This window comes from Oenanthe melanoleuca, chromosome 11 (assembly GCF_029582105.1).
Source record: "Oenanthe melanoleuca isolate GR-GAL-2019-014 chromosome 11, OMel1.0, whole genome shotgun sequence".
NCBI lineage: Eukaryota > Metazoa > Chordata > Aves > Passeriformes > Muscicapidae > Oenanthe > Oenanthe melanoleuca.
In genome coordinates, this window is record NC_079345.1 from 7113871 (window position 1) to 7127416 (window position 13546).

The 13546-nt window shown below is 52.8% G+C and overlaps 1 protein-coding gene and 1 long non-coding RNA gene across 7 annotated transcripts in view; one reads left to right on the forward strand and one right to left on the reverse strand.

Moving 5' to 3' along the window:
• The window catches only part of PLEKHG4 (pleckstrin homology and RhoGEF domain containing G4), an 85572-nt gene extending 84351 nt beyond the window's left edge, over nt 1-1221 (reverse strand). For all 4 annotated transcript variants that reach the window (XM_056500670.1, XM_056500668.1, XM_056500669.1 and 1 more), the window contains exon 1: nt 485-1221. In XM_056500670.1, coding sequence (XP_056356645.1) covers nt 485-487 — 3 coding nt within the window. In that variant the 5' untranslated portion in view covers nt 488-1221. The remainder of the gene's footprint in view (nt 1-484) is intronic.
• Nucleotides 906-9627, forward strand: LOC130257807 (uncharacterized). 3 transcript variants are annotated; one of them, XR_008841385.1, is made up of 4 exons: nt 906-992; nt 1151-1245; nt 4656-4747; nt 9156-9627. It is a non-coding gene; the product is annotated as an uncharacterized LOC130257807 (long non-coding RNA). The 3 variants fall into 3 exon arrangements; XR_008841384.1 differs by having other exon boundaries at nt 4656-9627; XR_008841383.1 differs by lacking the exons at nt 4656-4747; nt 9156-9627 and adding an exon at nt 2594-2890.
• Nucleotides 9628-13546: the final 3919 nt, after the last annotated feature.

Genomic DNA, 13546 nt, shown 5'->3' on the forward strand with positions numbered 1-13546 from the left:
ATCCTTTCCCCTCTCCAAAGATCCCCGTGTGCAGAACTTGATACTGAAAAGGAACATCCCTGCCCAGCTCCAGGGGTTCTCTGGATGCCCACCCTCTGCAGGAGAAAAGGATCTGCAAGAGGGCAATGCCCAGAGCCACAGAGCAGGAGTGGCAAAGAGTGAGGGCAGGAGGAGAGCCCAGCATCCAGGCAGCAAAAAAGACAAGGCTCTGCCCGAACTGACCCATCCCAGCTTCTTGCTGCAGCCCGACAGGCACCTCGCAGGGGTCAGTGCCAACAAGAAGTTTGTGTCCCTGCAGCCACCGCCCAGGACTGGCACCATGAGTACAGTGTGCCACTCGAGTAACGGGAAATGCCAAAAGAGCTGTTTCCCACTCCCGGCATTAGCGTCGTGCGCTGGCTCCAGGCAGGCTGCCGATAGCAGCTTCGTCCCGCACAGCCCTGCTCGTGCCCAGGGCAAGAGCCCTTCGCAGAGATTTCCTTACCATGTTCCCGGCCTCCTTTATTCCCCCTCACTTCCAAATCAGCGTTTTTTCTCTTTTTCCTCCATGTGTGCGACGGGGCGTCTCCTCTCCCCTCCGACGTGAACCACCGAAGCACTTTGAGTTCTGGACTGTAATCCAAGCCCTCACCGCCCCCAGCACAGCTCCAACTAATCTAACTCATGACACTACCGGGGCTGAGCAGGGGACCTCGAAGGTTTCTCTGACAGCCAACTCGAGCGCTAGACGGCAAGGGGCATAGCGAGAGCAGGGTGCCGCATCCCCCAGCCGGGCGGCGACCTTCCGGACACGGGCAGAGCCAGGAGCGCTGCCGGGCTGCTCCTTAGGGCATCGCGGCTCTCTTCGCCCCTCGGAGCGCCTGGCCCGCCGCACAGACCTGCTCAATGCAGACGCGTCGTGGCAGGGAGCTGCCTTCGCCCGGGAAGATCCGAAGAGCTGCTAGAGGAAAATAAGGCAGGCATCCCGAGAAAGTCTCCAGCTTCCCAAAGAGGTTTCCAGCAAAATCCTCCCCCCTTGCCTCCTCTCGGCTTGCTTTTCTCTAAGTCCAGGGAAGTTTCTCCACGAATTCCTGAGGCACCGCCGCAGGTTAAGTAAAATGCCGAGAAATACAGGGAGAGTGCTCTGAAGTATTGTTTTTCTAACTTCTAGAAGGAAAACAGAGAGCAGTGACCGCTTCAGGCAACGGCAACAAACTGCATTGGGATCACGCAAGAGATGTAGAGACCTCACCCCCTCCCAAATGAGTAAGTAATTTAACACGGCAAGTTTCTCCACCCCTCCATTAATTGTTTAAGATGGCCAGGGGCCAAAATACTGCCCGAGCAGTGGAGAAGGTCACCAAACAGGCAGCAGTCTCCAGAAATGACAACGGGAAAGGGCAGAGCCACAGAGGCGGAGAGAGAAGAGAGAGGCAGGTGCCGCGGGGCATCCCAGGATCTGCTGACACACAAAGGCTTTGTGTGACGGGAAGCAGGGCGGGAAGTGACACACAGGCAAAACCTGGGCACGAGATGCAGGGCCTGGGACCAGCAACTGCCTCCCCAGCCTGAGCAGTGCATGGTCTCAGCAGCCTCGGTTGGGACTGACCCTCCATCAAGGAGTTCACAGTGCTGGAACTTGGTTGTCCCCACTTAAGGGAGAGGTCACACAAACCAATCCATCCCTAAGAGACAGGATGACTCAGGCAGGATGTGAGGACCTACAGCAGATGGGAAGACATCTCCTTCTTCTGCATGGACAAGTAGAACAGCACAGGGCACTTGCCTGCTGAAGACAGCAACTGCTACCAACACCTCTGCTGCCTTGGCTCAAGGGGCAGAGTCCAAGCTTTCCCAAACTCCGCTCCATAGGGCCAGCAGCAGAGGCCATGCTCAAGACCACCTTCAGATCCTCCTCTCCCAGGGAGGACTGACAACAGTTTGCCTTAAAACCCCTCTGCATATGATGGCCTCATCACATGTTTCCAGACCCAAGCAGCAACCAGGAGTTTGAGCAGCCCCAAAGCCAACCATTCAATCCCCCAGCTGCTTGCTGTGCTGCTGCGTTTCCTTAAGCCAAAGAGATGTCCTGCTAAAAGGGGCTGTGACACTGACAGTGACCAGAGCTGAGCAGCTGCCTCACTGTTTAGCACCTGGCTCTCACAAAGCCCATGCTTTCAGAGGCTCCTCCAATGGCCTCAAAAAGCCTGTCACATTCTCCCCACAGCAGCACTGCCTCTGCAGCCAGAGTCCATGTCAGGTGACAGCAGCTGCTAATGCCAAACTGGGTGAAGGAAAACATCCCTGCCACCTTGAGTATTAACAACCCAGCACAGGCACAACCTAGTTGTTGCCATCTGCAACAACCAATTTGAGATCTTACATCTTGTCTGTGCATGCAAGAATGCAAGAGAGCCTTTCTTTCCCCTTCATATTCATATCAGAAGGATGAGGAGCCTGGCAAACCTGCCCAGCAGAGCCTCTGACCACAGCTTTTAGGGTCTGTACAAGGCTACATATGCAGAGCAGTTTTGCCCTTCATCTGTTCCCTAGCACATCTCCTGGGCAATAAGCATGGCTACATTTGGCTAACCTTTGCAATATCTTCCTGCAGGTGCTTGTTGGGAGCCTCTCTAGGGACTGGCCCTCTCCCAGAGAGGAGGGAGCACCAAGAGCCATGTCTCTGCAGCATGCACAGCTGTGGCAAGCCTTGTGCTATCAGCAGTACCAGGCTATTTCTGTTGGAGGCATATCCCCATCACAGAATAAAAGGAAATAGAAGAGATCCAACATGCCTCTCACATCCAGATGTTATATGGAAAACTGTAGAAACAGTTTTATGTACTGTTTCTAAAACTGCAGCATTACATGTATGTTTCCTTTCATGAGGCCACAGCTGCCCAGGGCTAACCCAAATTGCAGAATCGTAGAGAAACCCTGACCTAGGAGGGACCCACAAGGAAAGATCCAATTAATTTTTCTGCACAGGACAACCCCAAAAATTGCACCATGTGTGATTGCACTCTGACCTTTGGCAGCAGACCCAGGGTGAGCAGCTTTTGGCTTTCTGGTCTCCTTCAGGTGGCTTGCACAGGCCTGTGAGCACAAGGCTGTCATCTCCTTTAGTTCTGAATTACCTGCTAAGATACTGTCAAGCCACGTAACTCCAGCTCTCTGATGGCAAGAAAGGGGAAAGTGACACTTTTCACAGAAAGAGAAAAGTGGTATAGGAGCTTGCAGCATCTCCATAAACAGATGAGGAAGGCACCATAGAGGTACTCAGAACCTTGTTCCTATCCCATTTCCCATGACAAAAGAAAGCTCTCCACAAGCTCTCAAGCCAACACCACTCAGAAGGCTGCAGGGAAGTTGGCAGCACCATTTATAGAGGCTGCCAAACACAAGAGCAATTTGGAGCCCAATCTCACACCTCCTTCCTTTCCTACACTGCGCTTAAAGCTCAGGAGCACCTTCCCCCATACGGATTTCCAGGCTGAAGAGCCTGAGTTCAGCTCACTCCCATCCCAGTCAGAGGCAGTGATGTGATTTCCTCTGCCATGGTATGGTGCTCGGGGGAACATCACACTGCTGTTTACTCATGGCTGGATCCTAATATTTTTTCCTTTTTTTTTTTTAATTGCTAAGTGGCATTTCCCTCTTCTGCATTGTAGATCCATTTCCCGCACAAGCACATGGGAGACAGCTGTAGCCAGCACTTCAGTGGGTGTAAAAAAGCCCCTCTTGAGTGAGGCTGACAATGCCATGCTTGTTCCCAGCACAGTGTCACTCTGTCTCCTCACAGGAGCAGCTCCTCGCTCTTGTGCGAGGCCTGCGCGTTCCTCAGGGTTGGTTTAATTGCTGAAGTCACTGCAAAAGGCTGCTGTCATCCATGCTGGCAGAGGTCTGGGTGCCCCAGCTTCCCATCCAGCAGACCCAGGTCCCCAGACCCAGCACAGCCTGCCCAAGTGGTGAATTACAGCAAAAGGCAGCAAACACTGACATTAGGAAGGATGGGAGACAACCTTTGAAGGCTGTGGGGCTTCCTCAGTGTTGGAAAAATATGAGGTAGAAGAGGGATCAGTACAATTGTTCTGAAAATTTCAGAGGTTCTAACTTCAGATCCTAATCTCTTTTCTCTCTCTCTTTCTCCTCTCCTGGGTCTGGTTTCTGGATGTGCAGTGTTTCTCAAGTGCCTAAAGCAGTACCACAACCTAGAGCTGGGAGAGAGCACAGACAGAGGTAGGAGGCAGGGGAAGGACCTCTGTCTTTGGGTCACCACTTAGCAGAGTTCTGCTTATTTTCAGTTGTGCAAATCAGGAAATGCTCAATTCTTTTATGAATAGAATTCAACTATGCTGGAAGCAACTCAAGACAGATGTTTCAGATGCCAGATAAGGACATCTCCTGACCTAGGGGAAGTTGTGCAATATGGATGTTAGCAGGATGATTACATTACTGTGGCCAACAGCTCTTAGGAAAATACCCTCATGAGCTCCATGTTAGCTTAGAGTGATCACTGGTGCAGTCCTCAGCACAGCATAGGGAACCAACCTCCTGTGACCACAGAGACTTCTGAGGATGGAGATCGTGGGAATGAGCTGTGGTAGAGCACTACTCCAGGATATATGGCTCCTGCTAACCCATTGCTAAGTGGATGTCTCTGAATCTATTTCCAGGCATCTCATCACCAGACTGGGTTCTCCACCAGCTCCCATGTCCATAGACATGACAATGCAGGTATCCAATGGATTAAGCTGTACCCTGAAAGGTATGTTACCATCCCACCAAGCTATTGACAATGAACCCCCACAAAATATCCTAACTTGGATGGGATCCACAAGGATCATTGAAGTCCAGCTACAACCCTATAACCCTTCAACTTCACAGTCTACAAAAACAGAAGAAGCAACCAAAAAGCAGCATTAGGCCCCACCCAGAACAAGTCTTAGAACCAGTGATAGATTTTGCTTAAAACAGGGTTTTGTGAAAGAAAGGCAACAAGTGATGCAGCAAGTAGAGCTGCAAGCACCCCTTTTACCACCTACACTTCAGGAAAGAGCTAGCTCTCTCCCCCCATTAGGGAGGACAAGAACAGGTTGAATGCAGTTTAATAACATTTAAACCTTTATTTCAGTGCACAAGTAAAGCAGGTCCTGGCTTCACAAAAGCACATCTTGGTTTAACTAATTAATTTGATAATCCGCTATTTGCAATCCTCAGGAGACATTCAGCATCTAAAGCAAGTAATTACCACTAAGTGGCAACCTCTTTGTGAGGCCCAGTCTGATTAGGGGAAAAATTTCTTAAGCCAGAAATATAATCACGGTGTGATTTCCCAGAAGGACTGAAGGAGAGACTACATAACAACAGCTGGTCACGCTCACCATCTGAAGCAACAGAAGCAACTCAATTACTAAGTCTCCAGCTACAATTCAAGATGTTGTTCAGTGCCACGTGCAACCATGGCCTGCAGTTAACCATCAGGAAGTCTTACAGGAGGTATTTTGTAGGGACAGAAATCAGGAAGGTCCCACTTGGGGGGCAAGAAGGAAGAGGAATTTTTTTTTTTTTTTTTTTAAATTCACACATCAGGCTGGCTGCAGCACATATTGAAACAGGTGATTCTCCCCCTCTGTCCTCATGAACCACATATTGGAGTACTGCATCCAGGTCTGGGGTTCTCAGCACAGGAATGATATGGACCTGTCAGAGCAGGCCCAGAGGAGGCCACAAAGATGATCCTAGGGCTAGAGCACCTCTTCTATGTCAACAGTCTGAGAAAGTTAGAAGTGTTCAGCCTGCAGCAGAGAAGGCTTTGAAGAGATCTTAGAGCCCCTTCCAGTACTTAAAGGAAGCTTACAATAAAAAGAGAAAAGTTTTTATGCAGGCAGAGAGTGATAGGACAAGGGGGAATGGTTTTAAGATACAAGAGGAGAGATGTAGATTGGGAAGAAATTCTTTACTCAAAGGATAGTGAGGCACTCGCTCAGGTTGCCCAGAAAAGCTGTGGATGCCCGTCCCTGGAAGTGTTCAAGGCACAGTTGGACAGGGCTTTGAGCAACCTGGTCTAGTGGGTGGCATTCCTGCCTATGGCAGGAAGGGTGGAACTTGGAGATCCCTTATAACCCAAACCATTCTATGATTCTAAGTCCAAGCTCATCATGTGCATTCCCACAGAGAAGCAATGCCAGCAGTGGAATATCAGCTTTACAGCCTCTGCCCAGATACGAAGGCACACCTTGATGACACACAGTGTCTTCCCAGACAAGCCAGCTGGCCTCAATACATGCAGAGTACTTGCTGGTTAGACTAGCTCTGGGCATCCCCAAGTGCCCAGGGTTTTGGCTCAGCTGGCATCAGTCACTGCCAGAGTCCACAGGACAAAGTCCTGCTTCTGCACTCATCCAAGACACCCATCTCAGCAGCTTTGGTCTCCTTTAACTTTGGGCCAGGAAGGGGACACACTGAGATGCCTCCAGGCCTTATGAAGTGGCTATGCTGCACACCAGTCTTGGGTTAATGCTGTTACAACAGGCTCTAGAGACTTCTCCTTGAACTCACGAATGCAGCCAGCACAGGTAGGAGAAGGGCTTGGATGGAAACCCAGCCTCCTGCCCAATCAGACACCATCTCAGTGCACCCACACCCTGAGGGTGTTCCTCACTGCAGTGGGCTCCCCTCTTGGGTGCTGGATCTCATCATTCTGGTACTTTGAGTACTAGGCAGGTGCACTGGTTGGCAGGATGTGACCATGCTGGAGAAAATATTCCAACCCTGCAAAAGAGCCTATAGGACACAGAGCCAGGCAGGGACACACCTCTGTGAATGTGGAGTCAAGAGAGATTAAATGGTTTAAGAGGAGCTACTTGTCTGTCTCCCTGGAGTTTAGGCATTGCCTGCCTTCCCTGAGAACAAAGCTCTCTTGGCTTAGAAACCCAGCTGCGGTTTCAGGACTGCTGCTTCAAAACTCACCACAGTCTCTGAACAGGAGAACAGGTCAGCTTTTTCTGTAGAGCAGCCTAAAAGCAATCCATCTCTCTCCAGATCCCAAGTATTTAATGGCACAGAAGAGTCATCTGTTTACCTTCCCTCCTGGCAGTGATGTTGCATGCCATTTAGCCCCACAGCACATGTTTACTGTACTCTCCGAGACAGCACGCTCACCTCTGAGCTAGACGTGCCAGCGGGCACCCACACCCTTCCTGCCCCGGCCCCTCTCCCACAGACAGGGGAGTCATGGAACACAGGGTCACACACTACTGCAAATTCCATCCTCACTCACAGCTGCCAGGGCCTGCTCCTCTTTCCAGGTCTGCTTGGCAGAGTAAGGGATGAGTAAGAGTAAGAGTAGGGATGACAGACAGACATCTCCTTCTATGGCTCCACACCACCAGGAGCCCCCCACTTGTGTCCCTGCTCTGTGCCCAGTTCATGCCAGAGCAACCAGTGCCCGTGAGACACCTGCCTAGCCTGCACCAAGAGAAATAAGTACATCCCTTGGAGGATGCCACTGAGAACCAGCCATTACCAGACAAGGGCTGGGACACATTTCTGATCTGGAGACCCATCCCTTCTCTTCCCAAAACCAACCCAATTCCAACTATGCCCTGCTAGGAGGCAGGGCTTACAGCTCTAACCAGGGGAGGAAGGACCCCCTCTCCAACCACTGGCTGCAGTCTCTGCTCCACAGTTTGAAAAGTCAGGGCCAGCTCCCAGGTCCTACCTGGGGTGACAGTCAGGGACTCTGATCCAGGAGCTTTGATCCCCTGAACTGCTATTCCCCTGGCTGCACACTCTGCCAAACTCTCATCCAGTCCCTCCAATCCTCCCAAACCCCACACTTACAGCCAGCTTTTGCAGAGCCTCTACCCAGCAGATTCCAGCAGATCTTGCAAACCATTCTCCCATGGCAGGATGCCTCCAGAGAGAAGGAAAGCTCTCACCTCCCTGCAGTTTGCTTCTCCAGAGCAGGCAGGCAGGCAAGCAGCTGAGTTAGCTCAGCACTCCCTGGGGCAGAGCAATAGCCCCAAGATGAATCTCCAGCTCCAGTCAGTGCCTTAGAGAGCAGCATGGGCGTTCCCTGGGACCAGCTGTTGTGGTGCCTGTCACAGCTGGGCTGTGCTGCCCGCTGAACTCAAGCCGTCCCACTGTGAGTCCTCCAGGTGCTTCTCAAAGTACCCTTAATCTGACTGGTATTTCCAACAGGGGAATGACAACCTGTTCAGGTCTGAGTGTTTCCCCAGATACAGAAGAGACCTGCTTTGTCCCCCTCTAGTCTTGCCCAGCTGGTAGCAAAGGGGAAAGATCTCAGTCCTCCAGCAGCTCTAAAAGGCTTCAGGCTGATGTTCAAGTCCCTTTGCAGTAGGCAAAGGGCAGTTTGGGGTCAGGGTCTTCTCCCCAGGGGAGTCTAGAGCCAACTCTGCTGACTTCAGATTCAGAGCACTGAGAAGGTTCCTTATAAGCCAGGGAAGGGCTGGTTTGACAGGGATAGGAGCAGTCTGCCATGGAACATCCACAGCTGGCAATTAGAGGAATGAACCTCAGGGAATGCCTACAGCAAGGATGCCAGGCAGGAACACAGAGCAGGTGGGACACAGGGCACAGGAGGAGGTGGTGTGATGAGGATCATAGCTGCTGTACCAGGGATCCTTTGCTCCCAGTGTGGGCTAGAGGCAGAGGAAGCACCAGGAAGCAGCGCATGACTGACATGATGAGAGCCTGGTTCCAGCAAGGGTGGACACCTCCCCTCCCTGGCACCAGCACTGGAAAGCACCAGCAGGAAATGGTGTGATTCGATGCCATCAGCAGCAATAACAATGTTATTGCCTCCTGAAGGAGATGAGCAGCTTCCCCTTCAGACAGGCAGGGCAGAGGGCTCCTGCCTCCTGCCAGCGATCTGTCCTCTCTCCCTCTTACTTGCGCTTCTTCCAGAATATTGCTGCTCTCTTCCTCCTTGAACCAGGATCTCTGCTCCCAAATCGAGACAGAGTAAGGGCAGCTACAGAGCAGCCTTGGGAAGGTTCGAGGAGGCTTAGACCCTTCTGGGGTTCAAACGGGACTGTTAGACTGGGGCCATGAGCATTTGGAGGAGGGACAAGTGGGTCCAGAGCTTCCTCCCCACCGCAGAAACACACAGGTCCGAGTGTGTGTTCTTTGCTGCTTTCCTTTCTTTATAGAATCATACAATGTTAAGAAGTTGGAATGAACCTTAAAGACAATTCTGTCCCAATCCCTCTTGCCATGAGCAGGGACGTCTCCCACCAGACCAGACTGCTCAAGATTTATCTAACCCGGCTTTGAACACTTCCAAGGTTGGAAGTGTTCGAACAACCTCCCTAGGCAACATCTTCCAGATGTCTCACCACCCTCACAGTAAAAGAAGGATTTAGTTTTGGGCCATATTTTGCAGCCCTGCCTGGTTTTGCTGCCGGCTGACACGAATGTGTCTGAGAAAGTGTGAGCTGGTGACTAACTGGATCAGGAGAGCAGGAGGGAGCTGGGCAGCAGTTAGGGATGGCACACCAAAGGAGGCCTGAAACTACCACATGTATGTTGTCTTTTCCCTTAAGACTACCCCGTCACGGAATCCCCGGGGCCTTTGAGCCGCGCTTCACCGCAGCCGCTCCGCCGGGGGCTCCCTGAGGGGGCGCGGCCGCCATCCTGGGGCTCCGTGAGGGGGCGAGGCGTCGGCGCGGGGCGACACCTACCGGCGGCGCTGGGCGGGGCGGGGCCACACCTACCGGCGGCGCTGGGCGGGGCGGGGCCACACCTACCGGCGGCGCTGGGCGGGGCCACACCTACCGGCGGCACTGGGCGGGGCCACACCTACCGGCGGCGCTGGGCGGGGCCACACCTACCGGCGGCACTGGGCGGGGCGACACCTACCGGCGGCGCTGGGCGGGGCCACACCTACCGGCGGCACTGGGCGGGGCGACACCTACCGGCGGCACTGGGCGGGGCGGGGCCACACCTACCGGCGGCGCTGGGCGGGGTGACCCCTACCGGCGGCGCTGGGCGGGGTGGGGTGACCCCTACCGGCGGCGCGGGGCAGTGCGCCCGCTGTGCCGGCCGCTCCCGCAGCTCGGCCAGCCCCGGTCTCTGTCCCGACCCCCGCTGGAGGGGAGATGCTGCCCTACAGCCCTACACCCCCACACCCTTGCACCCCTACACCCCCACAACCCTACAGCCCTACAGCCTTACACCCCCACATCTCTACACCCCCGCGCCCCCGATCCCCACCGCTTTGGGGGCGGTTTGTTTTCCTTTGGACAAGCGACACCCCACGTGGAGCTGTATTTATAGACAAATCCAAGCATAGCGAGGTAGCTGCCTGACTTTTTCCCCTCTTCATTGCACTCCTCAGTCTGTAATTTCCTGTTTGCTTCTAAAGCTATTTTTACTGAGGAAAAAAAAAAAAAAAAAAAAAAAAAAAAAGTTAAACCTTTTTAACAGTTCTATCTGTTCGCTAGCAGAATAAAGCAAAGATTGGAGTGAACCTAGCAAGGATCATGGATTAACTCCCCGGCAGCAGCCTGTCCCACCTCCTTGCTCCACAGCCCTTCCATCCCAGCACACATGGCTGGTGCTCCTTCCCCAGCCTGCTCCCACAGCCAGCCCCACACCACAACGTGGGAAAACTAACTAGCCTTCATAGTTGTTTCTTTTTTATTTATCTGTCTTTCTGGGGTACCTTTCTGAAGCTTTTTCCAGCTTTCTCCATAAATAGAAGAGGGTAGGGATGCCTACTGAAAATAGGTGTATCTTCATTCACATATGTGGAAGAGAAGAGAAGAGAAGAGAAGAGAAGAGAAGAGAAGAGAAGAGAAGAGAAGAGAAGAGAAGAGAAGAGAAGAGAAGAGAAGAGAAGAGAAGAGAAGAGAAGAGAAGAGAAGAGAAGAGAAGAGAAGAGAAGAGAAGAGAAGAGAAGAGAAGAGAAGAGAAGAGAAGAGAAGAGAAGAGAAGAGAAGAGAAGAGAAGAGAAGAGAAGAGAAGAGAAGAGGATGATCCTGGTCCTTGGGAAGGAAGGCAGGACCTAAATGTTCAGGAGAAAACAGGAGGGGGTGACTCCTGCACAAGCCATACATGGTCCCAGCACCAGCCATGCCTACAGGAGGATTCTCAGGGCAGCTCTGAGCCCACAGCTCATCCAGCTGCCTGGGAGAGCCTCAGAGACCCAAAACTGCAAGGGAGCCACACACAGTGAGGCCCCAGGTGGGTGCACAGCCAGAAGCCAACTTCCCCCCAGCCAGCCAAGGAGCCAAAGCAATGCTTTAAATGGCTCTCCAACTTCAACACCGTGGGTTTAGGTGGGCTTCAGGGGGCAAAGCTTGTGTGCAGGCAGGGATTGCCCTGCATTGCTGTGACAGAGGAAAGCACAGATACAGTACAGCTGCTGCAGAGTTTGGTCACTACCAGTACCCTGTGGCCTTTCCAAGCCCTTTTTCCTGGGCCACCCACAAGCTCGGGATGACCTGTGGTCTGATGTAGACCAGACCAACTGGGCTGGTAGTCACCACCCCAAAGTGTCCTCAGAACCCTCCATCCCTCTCCAGCTAACCTGCAAACATGCTTCATTTACCTTCAGGACAGCCTGGATGTGTGGCCACAGATGCCAGGAGGAGATGAGGTGAGAGGAGCCCAGGTGGCTTCTTCAGGGATCCTTGCCTTCCAAGAGGCTGTGAGGAGCAGCTGTGCCTGGCTGCAGGGAAGATCACAACTCTTGGATCTGGAGTACTCGTAAAATCAAAGCCGTGTTGGCTTCCACTCTGGCTGCTCTGCAGAAATCCCCAGGAGCAGCAACCTCATCATCCTCATCACGTAGTCTTCAGGGATTCCTACAGTTTGGTTTGCTCCTCCAGGGAAAAGCAAGGAAGTGCGAGCCACCAAGGAAGGTGTGGGTCACCCCACTGAGCTCCTGCTGACCTAAAGATCCCTCAGCTCTTGTCCTCAGCCAGTCCGCGCTGCAGCCTGTTCCTTGCACAGCCGCGCTGTGGGGAAGGCACCGTGCAGCCCGAGGGTGGCACAGCCGCTGGGGACAGTCCCCAGCCCGAGGGTGGCACAGCCGCTGAGGACAGTCCGTGCAGCCCGGGGCCGCTCGGTGCCGGCACAGCCGAGGGGCTGGCTCCCCCCGAGCAGGAGGGATGCACTGCCGAGCACACAGGCTCCCCCATCCTACCCTGGAACGCAGCTTGGGAACCACTGCCCGGCGCCAATCTGTTCCTCATTATCCATTATCCCGGCTCCGTCACCGCTGCGGCACAGCCCCGGCCCGCTCGCATCCCTCAACCCGGCAACTTCTGCACAGCTTCAGCAGCAGCAGCCGGACTGACCGGGGGCAGGGCTGGCATCCCCCCGGGATGGGAATGCCACAGGGAAAACGCATTGTTCCCTTCGCCAGCAGGCAGAGGAGGCTCCCAGTTAAAGCAGGAAGCAGGGATGGCTGCTTCAGGTGCAGAGAGCAGGAAAGCAAATGCAGAATTCAGAGGAGGTGTTGAGTAGGTGAGATGGATGCCTGGACAGATGGACATGAGGAGGCAGGAGCAAGGAATAGACTGATGTGCCTCCAAATTATTTTTATCGAATAAAATAAGACTGAACATCTCTCCTGAATTCTGCATTTTGCATCCCTGCTGTTCTGCTCAGGACATGCTGTTTGCATCCCCATGAAAACATGAGCATGGCCATAGCCTCTGCCATGCTTTGTGTGAGTAAGAGGTGAGGAGCTGGATCCTGTTCACTCGCTTCCCACTGCTTCAGCCTGTATAGAGCAGTGTGAAAACCTCCCAAGAGGGTGTCAGAAGTGCTCCAGAAACGAAGCAGAATCAGCAACTACACACTTGAGTCAACAGCACCCTTGCTGCAGTAGAGAATACAAAGCTAGCAGGTTCAAGAAAATTATTATTTCTTGGACTTGGTACCTGTGAGATACAACTGGATGCTAGTTCCAATCTGGGGCTTCCCAAAAGAATATATAGATGTATGTATATATGTACACATATATATGTCAGAGAGAACCAGCTTTAAGAAGATAAGGCAAATGGGAGCTACCAACAAGGTGGCACACAGAAACCACAGCCCAGCTTTTCCCAGGGAAGCAGTTGGAAGAACAAGAGGTACAACCTGCTCCAGTGGACATATTTACTGAGCATAAGGAGAAATTCATTCTGTGCAAGACAGGTGTAGCTGTGCTGTGGTTCTGGGACAGGGACAATTGACACCTCCATCCTCAGGAGGTGGGAGGTGTCCATTCCAAATCCAGTGGGGCAGGGCTCTGAGCTACCTGGTCTAGCTTTGCCACCAGCCCTGCATGGAGCTGGGGTTGTATCATGGGCTTCCCAAGCCCCTTCCAGTCTGAAATTTACCTGATGCTCCAATGTGCGTTGTGCAAAAGTGATGTGGTGATTTTTAAGACTCACTTGTAAGATGGCCAACACCAATCCATTGCCCACAGCTCTTCCACACAGCTGGTGCCAGAGCTGCCTTACATCCCCTGCTGACTTCACAAGTTTTGGTACCACAGAAGAACTGGAGGAGCTGAGTATTGGAGAAAGCAAATTCCTGTGGAAAA